The 12,598-nt window shown below is 42.0% G+C and overlaps 1 protein-coding gene across 1 annotated transcript in view; it reads right to left on the bottom strand.

Moving 5' to 3' along the window:
- Nucleotides 1–12,598, bottom strand: part of NELL2 (neural EGFL like 2) — a gene marked incomplete at its 3' end in the record, with an annotated part of 261,563 nt that overhangs the window by 192,457 nt on the left and 56,508 nt on the right. The window contains exon 3 of the mRNA XM_080939784.1: nt 11,901–12,051. Coding sequence (XP_080795910.1) covers nt 11,901–12,051 — 151 coding nt within the window. The remainder of the gene's footprint in view (nt 1–11,900; nt 12,052–12,598) is intronic.

Here is a 12,598-nt window from a genome sequence, read left to right as displayed (position 1 = left end):
TGGGCAGAGCCCATGCAGAAGGTGGTCTGGCTTTCTATCTTCTTGCCTTCAACACCATTGACGAGCCCATCCACCTTGTTCCTGCCATGGCTGCATCTCTTCCTTCATATGAGAACAGCTTCTTCAGGCAGCCGGCATGACTCCCCAGGCCCTCAGCGACAGCCGGGCACTACTGAGACAGTCCGCCTCGGCCCCTCTGCTGGAAAACAGCCCTTGATGGACTATAGTGTGAGCCAACATAATAAACCCCCTTTAAATATGCTTTCATGCGCTATCACCTCTGGTCCTCCCAACAATCCTAACTATATACCTTGGAATAAGAACAGTTTCATAAATTCTCAAGACTTGATTTTGTTGGGGAAAAATAGCTTTAGCAAATGTTTTCTTTGCTGGCTCTCCATGAGGGGGAAAAAAAGATGTGTTCTTTTACAAGGAGAAAAAAAAAAGTATACGAAAGGGAGTTTTGAGCCAAGTTCTGACAGGTAACATGTCACAAGGTTTGTCAGTCACCTTAGTGAGGACAATAGGAACGTTGTCAGTGTGTTCAATGACCAGACTACTCAGTAACTCCAACTGATTTTCTAATTGGGAGGTAAATTACTAGCAACTAGTTAATCAAATTTAGATCTATCTTGAAGGGGAACATTATAGAAATCAAGAACATCTCTGACCCTGCACATTTGGTGAAGCCTGGAGTTAGGTACTGCATGGCCTAAGTCATCCGCTAAATCTGCTAAGAGTCTGAACATCACATGTCCATCATCCCGGGAGATATCCTGCCAATTGTTAGGAAGAGATGAACCAAGAACTTCTTTAGTATGAGATTCCAAGCGACTCTGGAGATCGTTGGGTGGTGTGTATGCTCGGCTTCGTAAGGGTGGACACACCAAAACAGGTTCTTTTTTCACTTCTTTCACTGTCTCAGCCACCACCGGCTCCTTCTCCTTCCTGGATAGAGACCAAAATTCTCTATGTGTGGCCAAGGGAAGCTTCCACAGCCAGCCTCTCCTTACAAACTAACACACACACAGCACTGCCATCCTCGACAAGCACCCCAGACATCTATGTGTTTCTTTCTAATAAATTGTTTCATACAGTATATTTTGATTTTTCTCCCTGATCCTGCCCATTTTATTCTCTCCCTTCCTCCCCTCCCCCTCCCTCTCTGTCTCTAAAAGAAAACAGATGAGAATAAAAGTAGACAAATAATACCAAAACAAATAGCAGACAAGAAAAGCAAGGCAATGTGTGTTCTTAAATACAACCAAGAAGGAAAAAAAAAAAGATTTTTCTTTGATAGAAAATGGGCTGGAATTTGTAGATTGGAATATAGCAAGATATCAACACTGATTTCGATTTTCATAGTTGCTAGTGCATGTGTGTGTTCGTGTGTGCCCTCGTGTGCATGCATAAGTGCACATGGTGCGTTCCATGTAGAAGAAGAGTATATTAACTCATTTCTCTTCTTCCACCTTTCTGTGGAATCCAGGGATTAAGATGAACTCAGCAGGCATGCACAGCTAGTGGGTTTACATGTTCCGCCATCTTGAAAGCTCAACACTGGTGAGCTGACCAAGGCTGTATGCTGGGTGTCTGTGGGAAATGCCTATGATGTTACTGACTAAGAAATCGAGGGTGATGGAAACAAATGAGCTAAACTGCTACCAATTCAAGAAATCTGGTACCACATGAGGAGCATTTAGCTTGCTTTACAACTTCTAGGTAAGCTTGCGACTATTTCAAGTCTTTACAATTAAAAAAATACATGAACCTGAAAAATCTATTACTGTAGGTATATGTGTATGTTCACGTGTGTGTGCGTTTACACACACGCACGTATATGAAATAAGAAGGCTAATATTGAAAAAAATGTTTAGAATGATCATGTCTGAGAGAGCAACAAGTTATAGATGCATACAAAACTTCAAATTCACAAGTACCTGGGGAGCTATAAATTTTACAAATTATAGTCATTTTCAAGATGCCATATTAGAAAAATATTTTATGTATAATACGACTTGCATAAAAGTGAACACAATGTAAATGCAGTGCTTAAAGTTCTAGTGTGTAAATGTAACCTTAAGTCATTTACGCTTAAAACAAGTGCAAAAGAAATCATTTCCTTATAGTTTGGTCAAAATACAATTCACACTTCTGTCCTGGTGCTGAACAGGGCGTCTCCCTAGCTGGGTTGAATAGACATTCAGTTATTTATGTGTCCTGTGGACCACTCGCCACTCACAGAATGTACCACCCGTGCCTACAGTTTTCAACACGTGAAGGGTGATAAATGAAGGAAATATGATGTCATATGATTCATATTTCAACCTGACCAATAGATAAAACTCAATGGGAAAAAAAAAGGCAAACTATGAATGACTTTACCTTGGCGTCAGCTGTGATGAGACAAATCAATACAAGGCTTCAACCACAAGAGAAAATAGAAGCCTTTCTCTTTAAAAAAATCAATAAAATTAAAGTGCCCACAGCATCAAAGAACGGAAGATTCCTCAAGCAATGCAGACAAAGGTAACCTCGTTGTCAATAGAGAAAGCAAAACAACATTTCACCTGGCTGTTTAAAAGGGAACACGCTAAACTACAGGGGAAAATAAAACATGTTCTAAACCAGCGATTCTAAGCCTTCCTAATGCTATGACCCTTTAACATAGTTCCTCATGCTGTGAAGGCCCCGCCCAAACCTAAAATTATTTTTGTTGCTACTCCATAACTGTAACTTTGCTACTGTTATGAACCATAATGTAAATCTCTGGTATGCAGGGTTTCTGATATGCCAACTCTTGATAGGGTAGTTCAACGCACAAAAGGGTCACAACCCACAAGTTGAGAAACAGTGTTCTATTTTCTTGATTAGTAAGTGATAGAAAGATCTCCATAAATATTAGTGTTGGTTTAGTCTTTAGGTCAGAATTAAAGTACATTATAATGACCCTTTACCATTCGTCTTGGAAAGGGATCTGGAAATGTCCGTGTGTACATGACAGAATACAGAAAGTAGAACACATTTTGACAATGCGTTCAAAATGTTGGTATTCTCTACACTGAACCCCAAAACCTCTAACATTGTTTTTCCTTAAATGCTGTGATGCACCTTTAATACAAAACAAAAATGATTTTCTAGTAATATGATAGTTGATAACTCTCTTCCAAAATAGAAAATATCATACAAAATAAAGATCCTAACTTCTAAAGGATCCTAGAAATGTACCTTATAAATTATGCATGTCCTTATAAGCACCCTTATAAGAAAACAATATAAGATATAAAAATTAAAGATAAGCCATTACCAAGATAAGAACACTTGGTGCCATGAGAATAAAAAAAATTAACACATGGCTCAGTAGTTAAGAGCACTGACTGCTCTTCCAAAGGTCCAGAGTTCAATTCCCAGCAACCACATGGTAGTTCACAGCCATCTGTAACAGGATCTGATGCTCTCTTCTGGTGTGTCTGAAGAGAACAACAGTGTACTCACATACATAAGATAAATAAATAAGTCTTTAAAGTTAACACACTTTAATCTATTAATACAACATAATTCCCATAGAAGGTCTATTCATGTGTCTAATATACATTAACAAGTGGTTCTATTGTACCCCAAGATGACACTGCAGACAGAAAAAGCAGATCCTTAAGAACAAGAAGATACAAAGCATGGGGCGCCAAGTCTTCTAAAGTTACACTAGTCACAGTCGGGTGATAGTCTCTCCGAGTCAGCAGAAGGATTCCTGAACCAAATGCATGGCCCACAATCAGCCGGTGGCACTGATGGAGACCTACCATGTCACTGCCTATCTGGGAGAAAAGATTGGGCTGTTGGACAAATGTCACTGGGACCACCTGCCTCTTCTGTCTATATTGTTGTCCAGGTCCAAAGCATCAACTTGCAGCCGAGTCAGACTACAGAACCTTGCACTGAGCTGTTCACTGTACATGGCTTTGCTGTTTAAAGTGAAGTTTGGATGTGAAATGCTGCCATCCTCCCTCCAAACTCTAATTAAAAGGTCCATAAACACCAAACGCCAGTATTCTCACAGATGCTACACATCATACTAACTGCAAAATCCAACACAAACTTGGGATAACTTTTTCCTGTGGGCCAGTTACAGAATATTATCACAGGAACAGCATTCCCCAGCTGGCTCTTATTTCAAGAAATAGCTACAAACCAGGACAAACCTGCTTTATACAAACCAGTATATATATATATATATTACACTGCAAACTTCCTATGCCTGTTTCAATGGTTTCCTATTTTTCTTGAGTTTCCTAATGACTCTCTCTTTTATTTTGGAGGGAACGATATTTTTCCTCCTCTGTGTCATTAGCATAACGCCAACCTCCTTTGGAGATTAAACTGATTGATTTTTAGGAGGCAGAAGGAGAGAGGGACTGTGTGGGTGAGGGAAGCTGGGACATGGGAAGGAGGATCAGGTGTGTGGAGACAAGAGAGGGGCCCAGAGGGCCAGGAGAATAAATGGAAATCTGCAGATGCTGGAGGAGGGGATCTCTAGGAAGACCCAGAGACTCAGGATGGAGAAGGCTCCCAGAGTCAATGCCAGTGATGTTGGCCAAGATACCTAACAGTGGAGACATGAAAGTTACAGAGGCTACTTCCTATAGATAGACAGGACCTCCAGTGGAGGGCAAAGGACGCCATCTCATCCACAAAACGTTTGACCCAAAATTTGTCTTGTCTAAAAGAAATGCAGGGACAAAGATGAAACTGAAGGAATGGCCAACCCAATAACCAGTCCAACTTGAAACCCATCCCATGGGCAAGCACCAGTCCCTGACATTATTAATGATGCTCTGTTATGCTTGCAGACAGGAGTCTAGCATAACAGTCCTCTGAGAGGCTCTACCCAGCAGCTGACTGAAAGAGACGCAGATACCCACAGCCAAACAAACATTGGATGGAGTTCAGAGACTCTTATGGGAGAGTAAGGTGAAGGACTGAAGGCCCTAAAGGGATATAAGCCCACAGAAAGACCTACAGAGTCAACTTACCTAGATACCTGGGAGCTCTCAGAAACTAAGCCACCAACCAAAGAACACCCATGGGCTGGAACGAGGCCCTTGGCACATATGTAGCAAATACCTGGCCTCAGGGGGGAGAGAATGAACTTTATCTGGCAAAGACGTGATGATCTAGGGTTGGGGGGTACCCAAGGGGTCCCTACCCTTTCAGAGGAGAAGAGATGGAATGAAGGACTCTGTAAGGGGGCACCAGGAAAGGAAGCAGTGTTTGAGATGTAAATATATATATATATATATATATATATATAAGACTGACTCAACTGCATTTCAATTGAGAAATTCAGTAGACAAAAAAAATAAGCATTTTAAAACTATGGATGATAACAACTCAATATCTTCAACAAACTAGCAAGCCAGCAAGAAAACTGAACAAGGAATAAAAATAATCAATTTAGAGACAGACATGTGACAGGTTAATAAATATCTGGAAAAATATTTGCACTCGCCAATGAAGCAGATTTTATACCAGTATTGAAGAAAGCTGGTAAGTATATAGAAGGTTATATACACACCCAAAGGGTAGAATTTAGATATACACCAACAAATAATACGTGAAGCAATGGCTCCTTTCCTGGGCCAGGCTCCAACCTCATTTGTCACTTCGCTGTTTGGAACTTTCGCCTCCATCACACACTGAGTGTTATATGACGCAGGAGCACAGGACACCATGCTGACCAATGGGGTCGTTTTTCAGCCGCATTTTAAAAATGTGTACACTAAGAGCTGTATTTGTAATAGGAAGATGGCCACATATGTGAGTATATGGCTGGCAGTTACCTAAGGAACAACACAGAAGACACACAGAGACTGACTTTTAGCATTAACATCAGATTCCATTTAGAGGAATTCAAATGACTGACAACTGGGCTAATTCGTCACCACCCCAGGGGAAAAATACGCATTTTCACTTTTTATCAATATTGGTATGAAATCTAGGTAGATTTAATAGAGTAGCTCACCTCATCATAAGAAAAATTACTCAGAGTAAACAAACATGAATGAGTCAGTCGAGAGTACAGAATATCAGATATTCTTAAGGAAAACATGAAGTTTCTGGGTAATTTCCAAATATTAACAATAGCACCTTCAATCACAAGACATCACCATGAGGAGAGGAAATAAATTCTATTGGCAATATTGACAACTTATGTTGGTTTAACCCTTCCCTCTCCTTCCCTCTCACATGAGGAACTCTGCATCAATGACCTCAGATCTCTCCGTAAGAAGCTTTGAAACACAGCCCTGATCCACAGCACACTTATAACTTCAAGGGAGAGAGGTTTAGACTGACCTCTAAATTTACTTGTGGCAACATTTTTCAAAAAAAAAAAAAAAATAGAGGAAACTATAAAGCTTCCTTCATGCCCTTAGCAAAGCAGACAAACTAAATACCCTCAGATCAAGTAGCTGACTAACTGGATGCCTTGCGCCTCAGCAAACTTTCTAGCCAACAGCCATAGAACTGGTCCTTCATGATGGTGCAGCAAGAAAGAAGGTGGGGAATATCACTGTCTGAAGTATTTGGAGCCTCATGACTGAATTTGTTCAAAACAGGAAGTGGGGCCTGGACCAATCCCTCACTGGGGAGGCCAAGTATGATACACAATCTAGTGTCTAGTGAATCCTCACAATAGCAATAATCATGCGATCCCTTCTCTAGCTTCTTCGGCACAGTGGGGCATCTATGTCCTATGAGACTATCGCTACACACCAAAACATGAATCTCATTCCCAACAGTCTGCCTAAGAGCAAACCTGGTGCTGACAGGAAGTATGGGAAATGCTCTTTGTTTACAGAGTTCTATGTTTACTGCTTCCCTGAAGGACCTCCCATGTCTCTCAGCAGCATGCATGTATACAAACTTACATTAGAAGATGCATCAGAGCCACCTCGAAATAGAGTAAGGTCTAAGATGCATATTAGAAGAGTGATTTCATTGGACATAAGTAATTATATAGAAACACTATTATAGGGAGACAAGATTTGAGTAAGGGGGTTTAAATCATGTAGAACTTGGAGTTTGAATTTATAAATGCCATTATTGTTAATGTTATCAACATGCATGTTGCCGGAGTGAAGGGTGCAGTAGCTTTTATGTCAGCCTGTTAATTTCGCCCCCAGTAAACAAAGCCTTCTTTTAGTGCAAAATCATTAAGCCTGGCAAATATTGCCATCCAGTCTAATTCTGACATACTTATGTCAAGAAAAAAAATGGCGTTCTCAATGACAAGCCCTCCCCAGTACACTTTATCAACCTCAGAGACGGATGCATTCATACCTTCCCAGAATGCATAGTAATTAATATTAAAGGAGAATAAAAACAATCACTTTTCCACCTCAGGCTGATTAATTCCGAAGGCAACGGCAAACCATGGGATATTTTTACATTCGTCTGCAAAGCAATTGGCACAAATTATCTCGCTGTATGCTATTTGTAGAGGATCTGAAGCCAGAGTCATAAGTAACACTGGGATATCAGGAAAATTCTAATAGCGACTTCGTGAGGACCAATTTGTAGAAATCCCAAGACTGTCTCAGAAAACAGGGGAAATGTCATAGACCATAGAGAGGGTGGGCCAGATGGTCACACCACATCTTTAAAGGAGACCATTTTGCTCTGAGGGAAAGCACAGATCTGGAAACACAAAAAAGGAAAGGGTGGCCTTTGAGATTGCAAAGGAAGTTTGTGTTTGTTTTTACTGACAAATCTATTTTTGCCGTTTCAGCAAGTCTTTACTTTCATGGATCTTCTCCAGCTACTGAAGAAATTGTTAGTGGCGTCTTAAAATTCTTGGCCCATTTCTTCTTCCTTCTCCTTGAAACACAGACCTCAGACATGTGAACTGCAGAGAGGACTGCGCTGGCTGTCCTGGGCGCCTTTGCTCTTTCGAACAGGCACAGAGACTGCTGGTTGTTTATAGGAGGTGGTGATGGCTCTGCACACTCAGGAAACCTGAACCAGGAGTCTCTTCACACTATGTTCACGTAAACCCGTCTTTAATTTTCAATAGCAGCCTCTATTTGAACAATAGTATCTGAAGCCAGTATGTCAGATGGGTGGGCAAATGAGCCCTTCCTCATACCTCACGATTGCACTACCGTGAGGACCTTGGAGTTTTGTGATTAGACTGTTGTTTCATGTTGTTTGAACACCATGACTGAGTTGTGCCTACTTCCAGTTCTGAGACGATCTTGACAGTTTTCCCTTCCTATCTCTTTCTTACACTTAGCAACCTCCGGGTGGCCCAGAACCCCGGGCAAGCCCTTCAGTCTCTTACAACCAAACTGACAAAGTTGTGCCATTAGGTTTCCAGCTGTGAACGCCTTACTATGGTGGTTGTTATTCTTGGAGAACTGTCTTACAGCTGTTTTGATGTCGCGGCTCCAGTTGGTGGATTGGGTTGCCCACACTAGAGCTAATGATGTTTCGGGATTGGCCGGGCGCTGTGCATCCCCAAGGATACCTGAGCGTTGCCTCAGTTCTACTGTCCACGAGAGTGGGAACAGCATTGTATGTTATGATTCCCTGTTGTGGTCCTGTCCATACTTTCTGTCTTCCACTTGTTTTCTCTTCTATCAAGTATTAACATCCAGCTGTGTGACAACACAAAATGTGGGACGCACAGTTCAAGTTTAATATACAGTAGTGTGCAATCCCTGACAGCGATGACCTTACTATTTAGCAGAAATTAGTTGTGAGTCGTGTGAAATTTCACACAAGCAAGTGTAAGGAAAGGCTTAGGAAGCCATGTGGCACTTCCCTCCAGGGGCCAGGGTGGCAATCGGCACTGTGCCGCAGAATGTTTGGCACTGTGCACCAGAGGACAGCTCAAATATGTTGCTTCAATTTTCTGCATAGAAGTGGTTGCTTTGTTCGTTTTTAATTAGCGCACGGGTTTCGCGATGGGAGTTCCGTGCATGCTCAGTCTCGGTTGCTATTTCTCCACCCTCCCTCACCCCACCACATCCTTCCCCTACTTTCCTTTCTCCTCCCACTCACCCCTCCACATCCATGTCACATGTCTCCTGTGACCCTCCACAACAGTCTTAACTTTGCCCCGCCCCTTCTCCCATCTCACAGTCGCCGACCTGGCATCTATCTGTGATGGAAGCTGGCACATGAGGAATATCAAAAGCTAAGGTTTGGAAAAACCCACATTTTAAAAGCTGTGCCTTGGTACACTTGCGTATTCCCCCGTTCCACAGATTTCCATAATCAGTCTACCAAATTAATACCCCCAGCTCTTACCAGCCAGTGTGTGTGCCAGCTGCAACACATTGCTGATAGCGGGAGCTCTATTATTTTATTGTGCTCTTTTTTTGTAAAATGCCTTCCATGGGGCCAGGGACATGGCTCCGTGAGTACACGGGCTTACGACTAAGCTTGACAACCAGAGCTGGGTCCTCAGAACCTACATGATGCGAGGAGAGAACCAACTGCTGCACGTTTCCTCTGATCTGCACAGGTCCTGTGGCATGCACATGCCTACATGCATGCATATTAAGCAAACAAGCATATAATACATACAAAAAAATGTAATGTCTTCAGTGAAAAAACCTGGTCCTCCCCCCCCACCCCCCGGGGATAACACTGGCTGGCTGGGAACACAAATGGTTGACTTGTTTCCTTTGCATCCTCTTAGGTCTTTAATGTTTGGAACTATGGAATATATACCAGTCCAGAGATGCGTGATTTAAATTTAAATTGTAAAATATCTCAGTATTTGCTATAATTGTGGTGAACAGCACCAAATGTTATTCAGTGTCTCATGTGGAATTAGCATGAGTGCATACACATGAAGCCTTCAGACAGTCCGCACAGGCGTTCTGTGTCAGAACACCAGCAGGAGGGAGACTAACCATGCCCTGAAGGCTAATGTGAGAAGGAGTAGATGGGGAGAGGAAAAGGCACAGCTTCACGGAGGCCCCAGCAGACTTGGACGGTAGAGAGCAAGAGAGCTGCAGTCACAAAGCGGGCAAACCTCTGTGCAATGAGACACTGAGTGTGTGTTTGACTCATCCATATGAGAATGAGTGTGTTGACCTTGTGTGACCACAGAGGATGTGTGCACTAACAGGTGAAGCACCGATGGTGAATGCACTCAGGGAACACACACTGGCTGACGCCAATTCTTTCATGGTTGTCATATCACTGAGAATTAATACCTTACCAATGAATTATATGTTACAAAATGGAAGGATATTCTGTATTGTAAGTGTGGGATTTGTTTGACTAAAATTTGCCTGTATTACAGACAAACATAAAATGGATAAGTAAACAACTTACAGAATTAATACAGAGACCCCAGAAACGCTAATCATGTAGTATTCAAAGTAAGAACATGATGAGCTGAGGATGCGGTCAGACCTGGCCAACACAGGGCAGAGGGGGACAGGGAGGAAGCTGGAGGTGGTCACCACATATAAAAAAGTACCTAGAAGAAGGCTGGGTGATTCCATGTCTCCACAGAGAAAGGAAAAGTCTGCAAGTTCATCAAGTAGAACTATTTCTAGCATGACTACCCACAGACCATTTTGATTTGGAAGAATCGTTCTTCAGTTTGTGTGACTGGTGTTGCACAAATGCCCAGTGACATGGGCAGAGGCCCAGTGCTATGAGCACAGGCCCAGCCTCATCCAGAGCATGGAAAGAGAGTCCCAGGGCAAGGGGAAAGGACTAGCAATTGTGTGATGAGGCTTCTCCAACCTTTTCTTATTTGGTCAATGTTATAAGTGGTTCCCAGCAAAATGTTTGCATGGACCCTCCCCTCTGGCAAAGACCAATGAAATTATCCTTTGCTGCTAAGGATAGAATGCAGGGAGCCCCCAAACCCTAAAATCAAGTGTACATAAGACTTCCCCTCTAAGTCTTGATGAAATTTGTTCTCATCCATTTGATTAAATTTGGCCATCAGTATCTAGAAAGGATCTGAAAAGTTTCAGACTGACTAATCTCCAATAAGAACCAAATATGTTTTGGTGTTCCAAAATCTGAACGAGATCATTAGCACTATTTATGCATCTGAAACATTTTGGGTTTACAGACTTTGCTATCCACGGCCATCTAAGAAGAAGCTGTCACTATTACCCCATCTTACAGATAAGAAGTTGGAGACACAGATACCCACATAGCTTGCCTGATTCATAGATAATACATAGTAGGACTAGGCATCCAAATAGGAACCCATTGACACTTCCATTGTCAAAATTATTGTTTTCAAGTTGTTATTTATAGTTAAGTAATAAGAACAATTAGAACACAATAATAGCTGTTACTATAAGCCATTATTCAGTATTTGGGTGTTATTCAGCATGTATGCACTTCTAGTTGCACGAGTCAAGTGTATGGGTGAAGCAACTCTCTCAGCCTCTTTTGCCAACTTTCCTAGGGATCCTTCCACTGTGACAGAAAGTAGAAAATGTTCATAATCATTTCAGTTCCCACTCACTAACACATCTGTAAGTGTGGTGGCTTATCAGGTTAGTTCTCTGTACATGATTACAATCATAAGACTATTAAGTTCTTGATTCTACAGTCACTTTCCAGAAAGGGAAAGGGCACTGGGACTTTGTGGGTAATGACCTGACATTAACATTTATGTCTGTCTTTGGCATTGAGGAGGATAGCCCTTGTAGGATTTAGGAACAGGCAAATACCTCTTTGAAGTGGACTTTTGTATGTTCCCAATATGCTGAGATGCAATGGGTGCCTTGCTTTTCTGAAGAACTCTGCCTGCAGTTCTGCATCTCTCATAGCACGGCGTGTGTTTACTTCTCTTCCATACAGGAATGCAAACACACCACAGAGAAAGCACCAGAAACATGACAAGCTCCACCTACCTGTGATCCAAGTGATGGATGGAGAGAATCACTCCCGAATTTAAGTGGATCTGTTTCAGGGTCACCAGAATTGTGAAGTCGTGTTTATTCCTCAGCTTCTGGAGAAAGCGCTCAGCTGTGGCGGTGGGTGCTTTTATGCTTCTGGGGGAATCTAAAGTTAAATGAACAACAAACACACTTTAAGAATGCACTCGAAACTTTATCAAAGACCAATTCATGAATGCCAAGTCTTAGATGCCCTTGGTAGGTTCTCCTAAGAAGACCTTGTGCTATATACAACGCAGGGCATCGCAAAAATCACATGGATTAATAAATATGCTTCAGAAATCTGCTTTTAAAACATGTCACCTTTGAGAGAAGAATCAAAGGGCCGTCCCAGAAATTGAACACTCCCAACTTTTCTCTTTCCGTACCTCCTGCTGTTTATTACCACAGCTACACCAGTAACAACGGCAAAGAGATGCAGGTCCTACAGACCAAAGCGACCGGCCACTGCAGAGCCAGGGAGACTTTCTGACACCTCCTAGGAGAAAACTGGATTTAAACCTGTGAGTCTCTCTCTGAAGTGGTATCTTTAGCCAGAAGGCTCGCTATAAATAGATTCTTGAAAAGATCAGTGAAATTAGTCACTCTCAGCCTTCTGTGCAGTGGATGAAACAGGAAAACCAATTTTTCTCACCATATTTGTTGAAAGAAAT

The sequence above is a fragment of the Micromys minutus genome, assembly GCF_963924665.1.
Source record: "Micromys minutus genome assembly, chromosome: 27".
Taxonomy (NCBI): Eukaryota; Metazoa; Chordata; class Mammalia; order Rodentia; family Muridae; genus Micromys; species Micromys minutus.
This window is presented reverse-complemented; position numbering and strand designations above follow the sequence as displayed.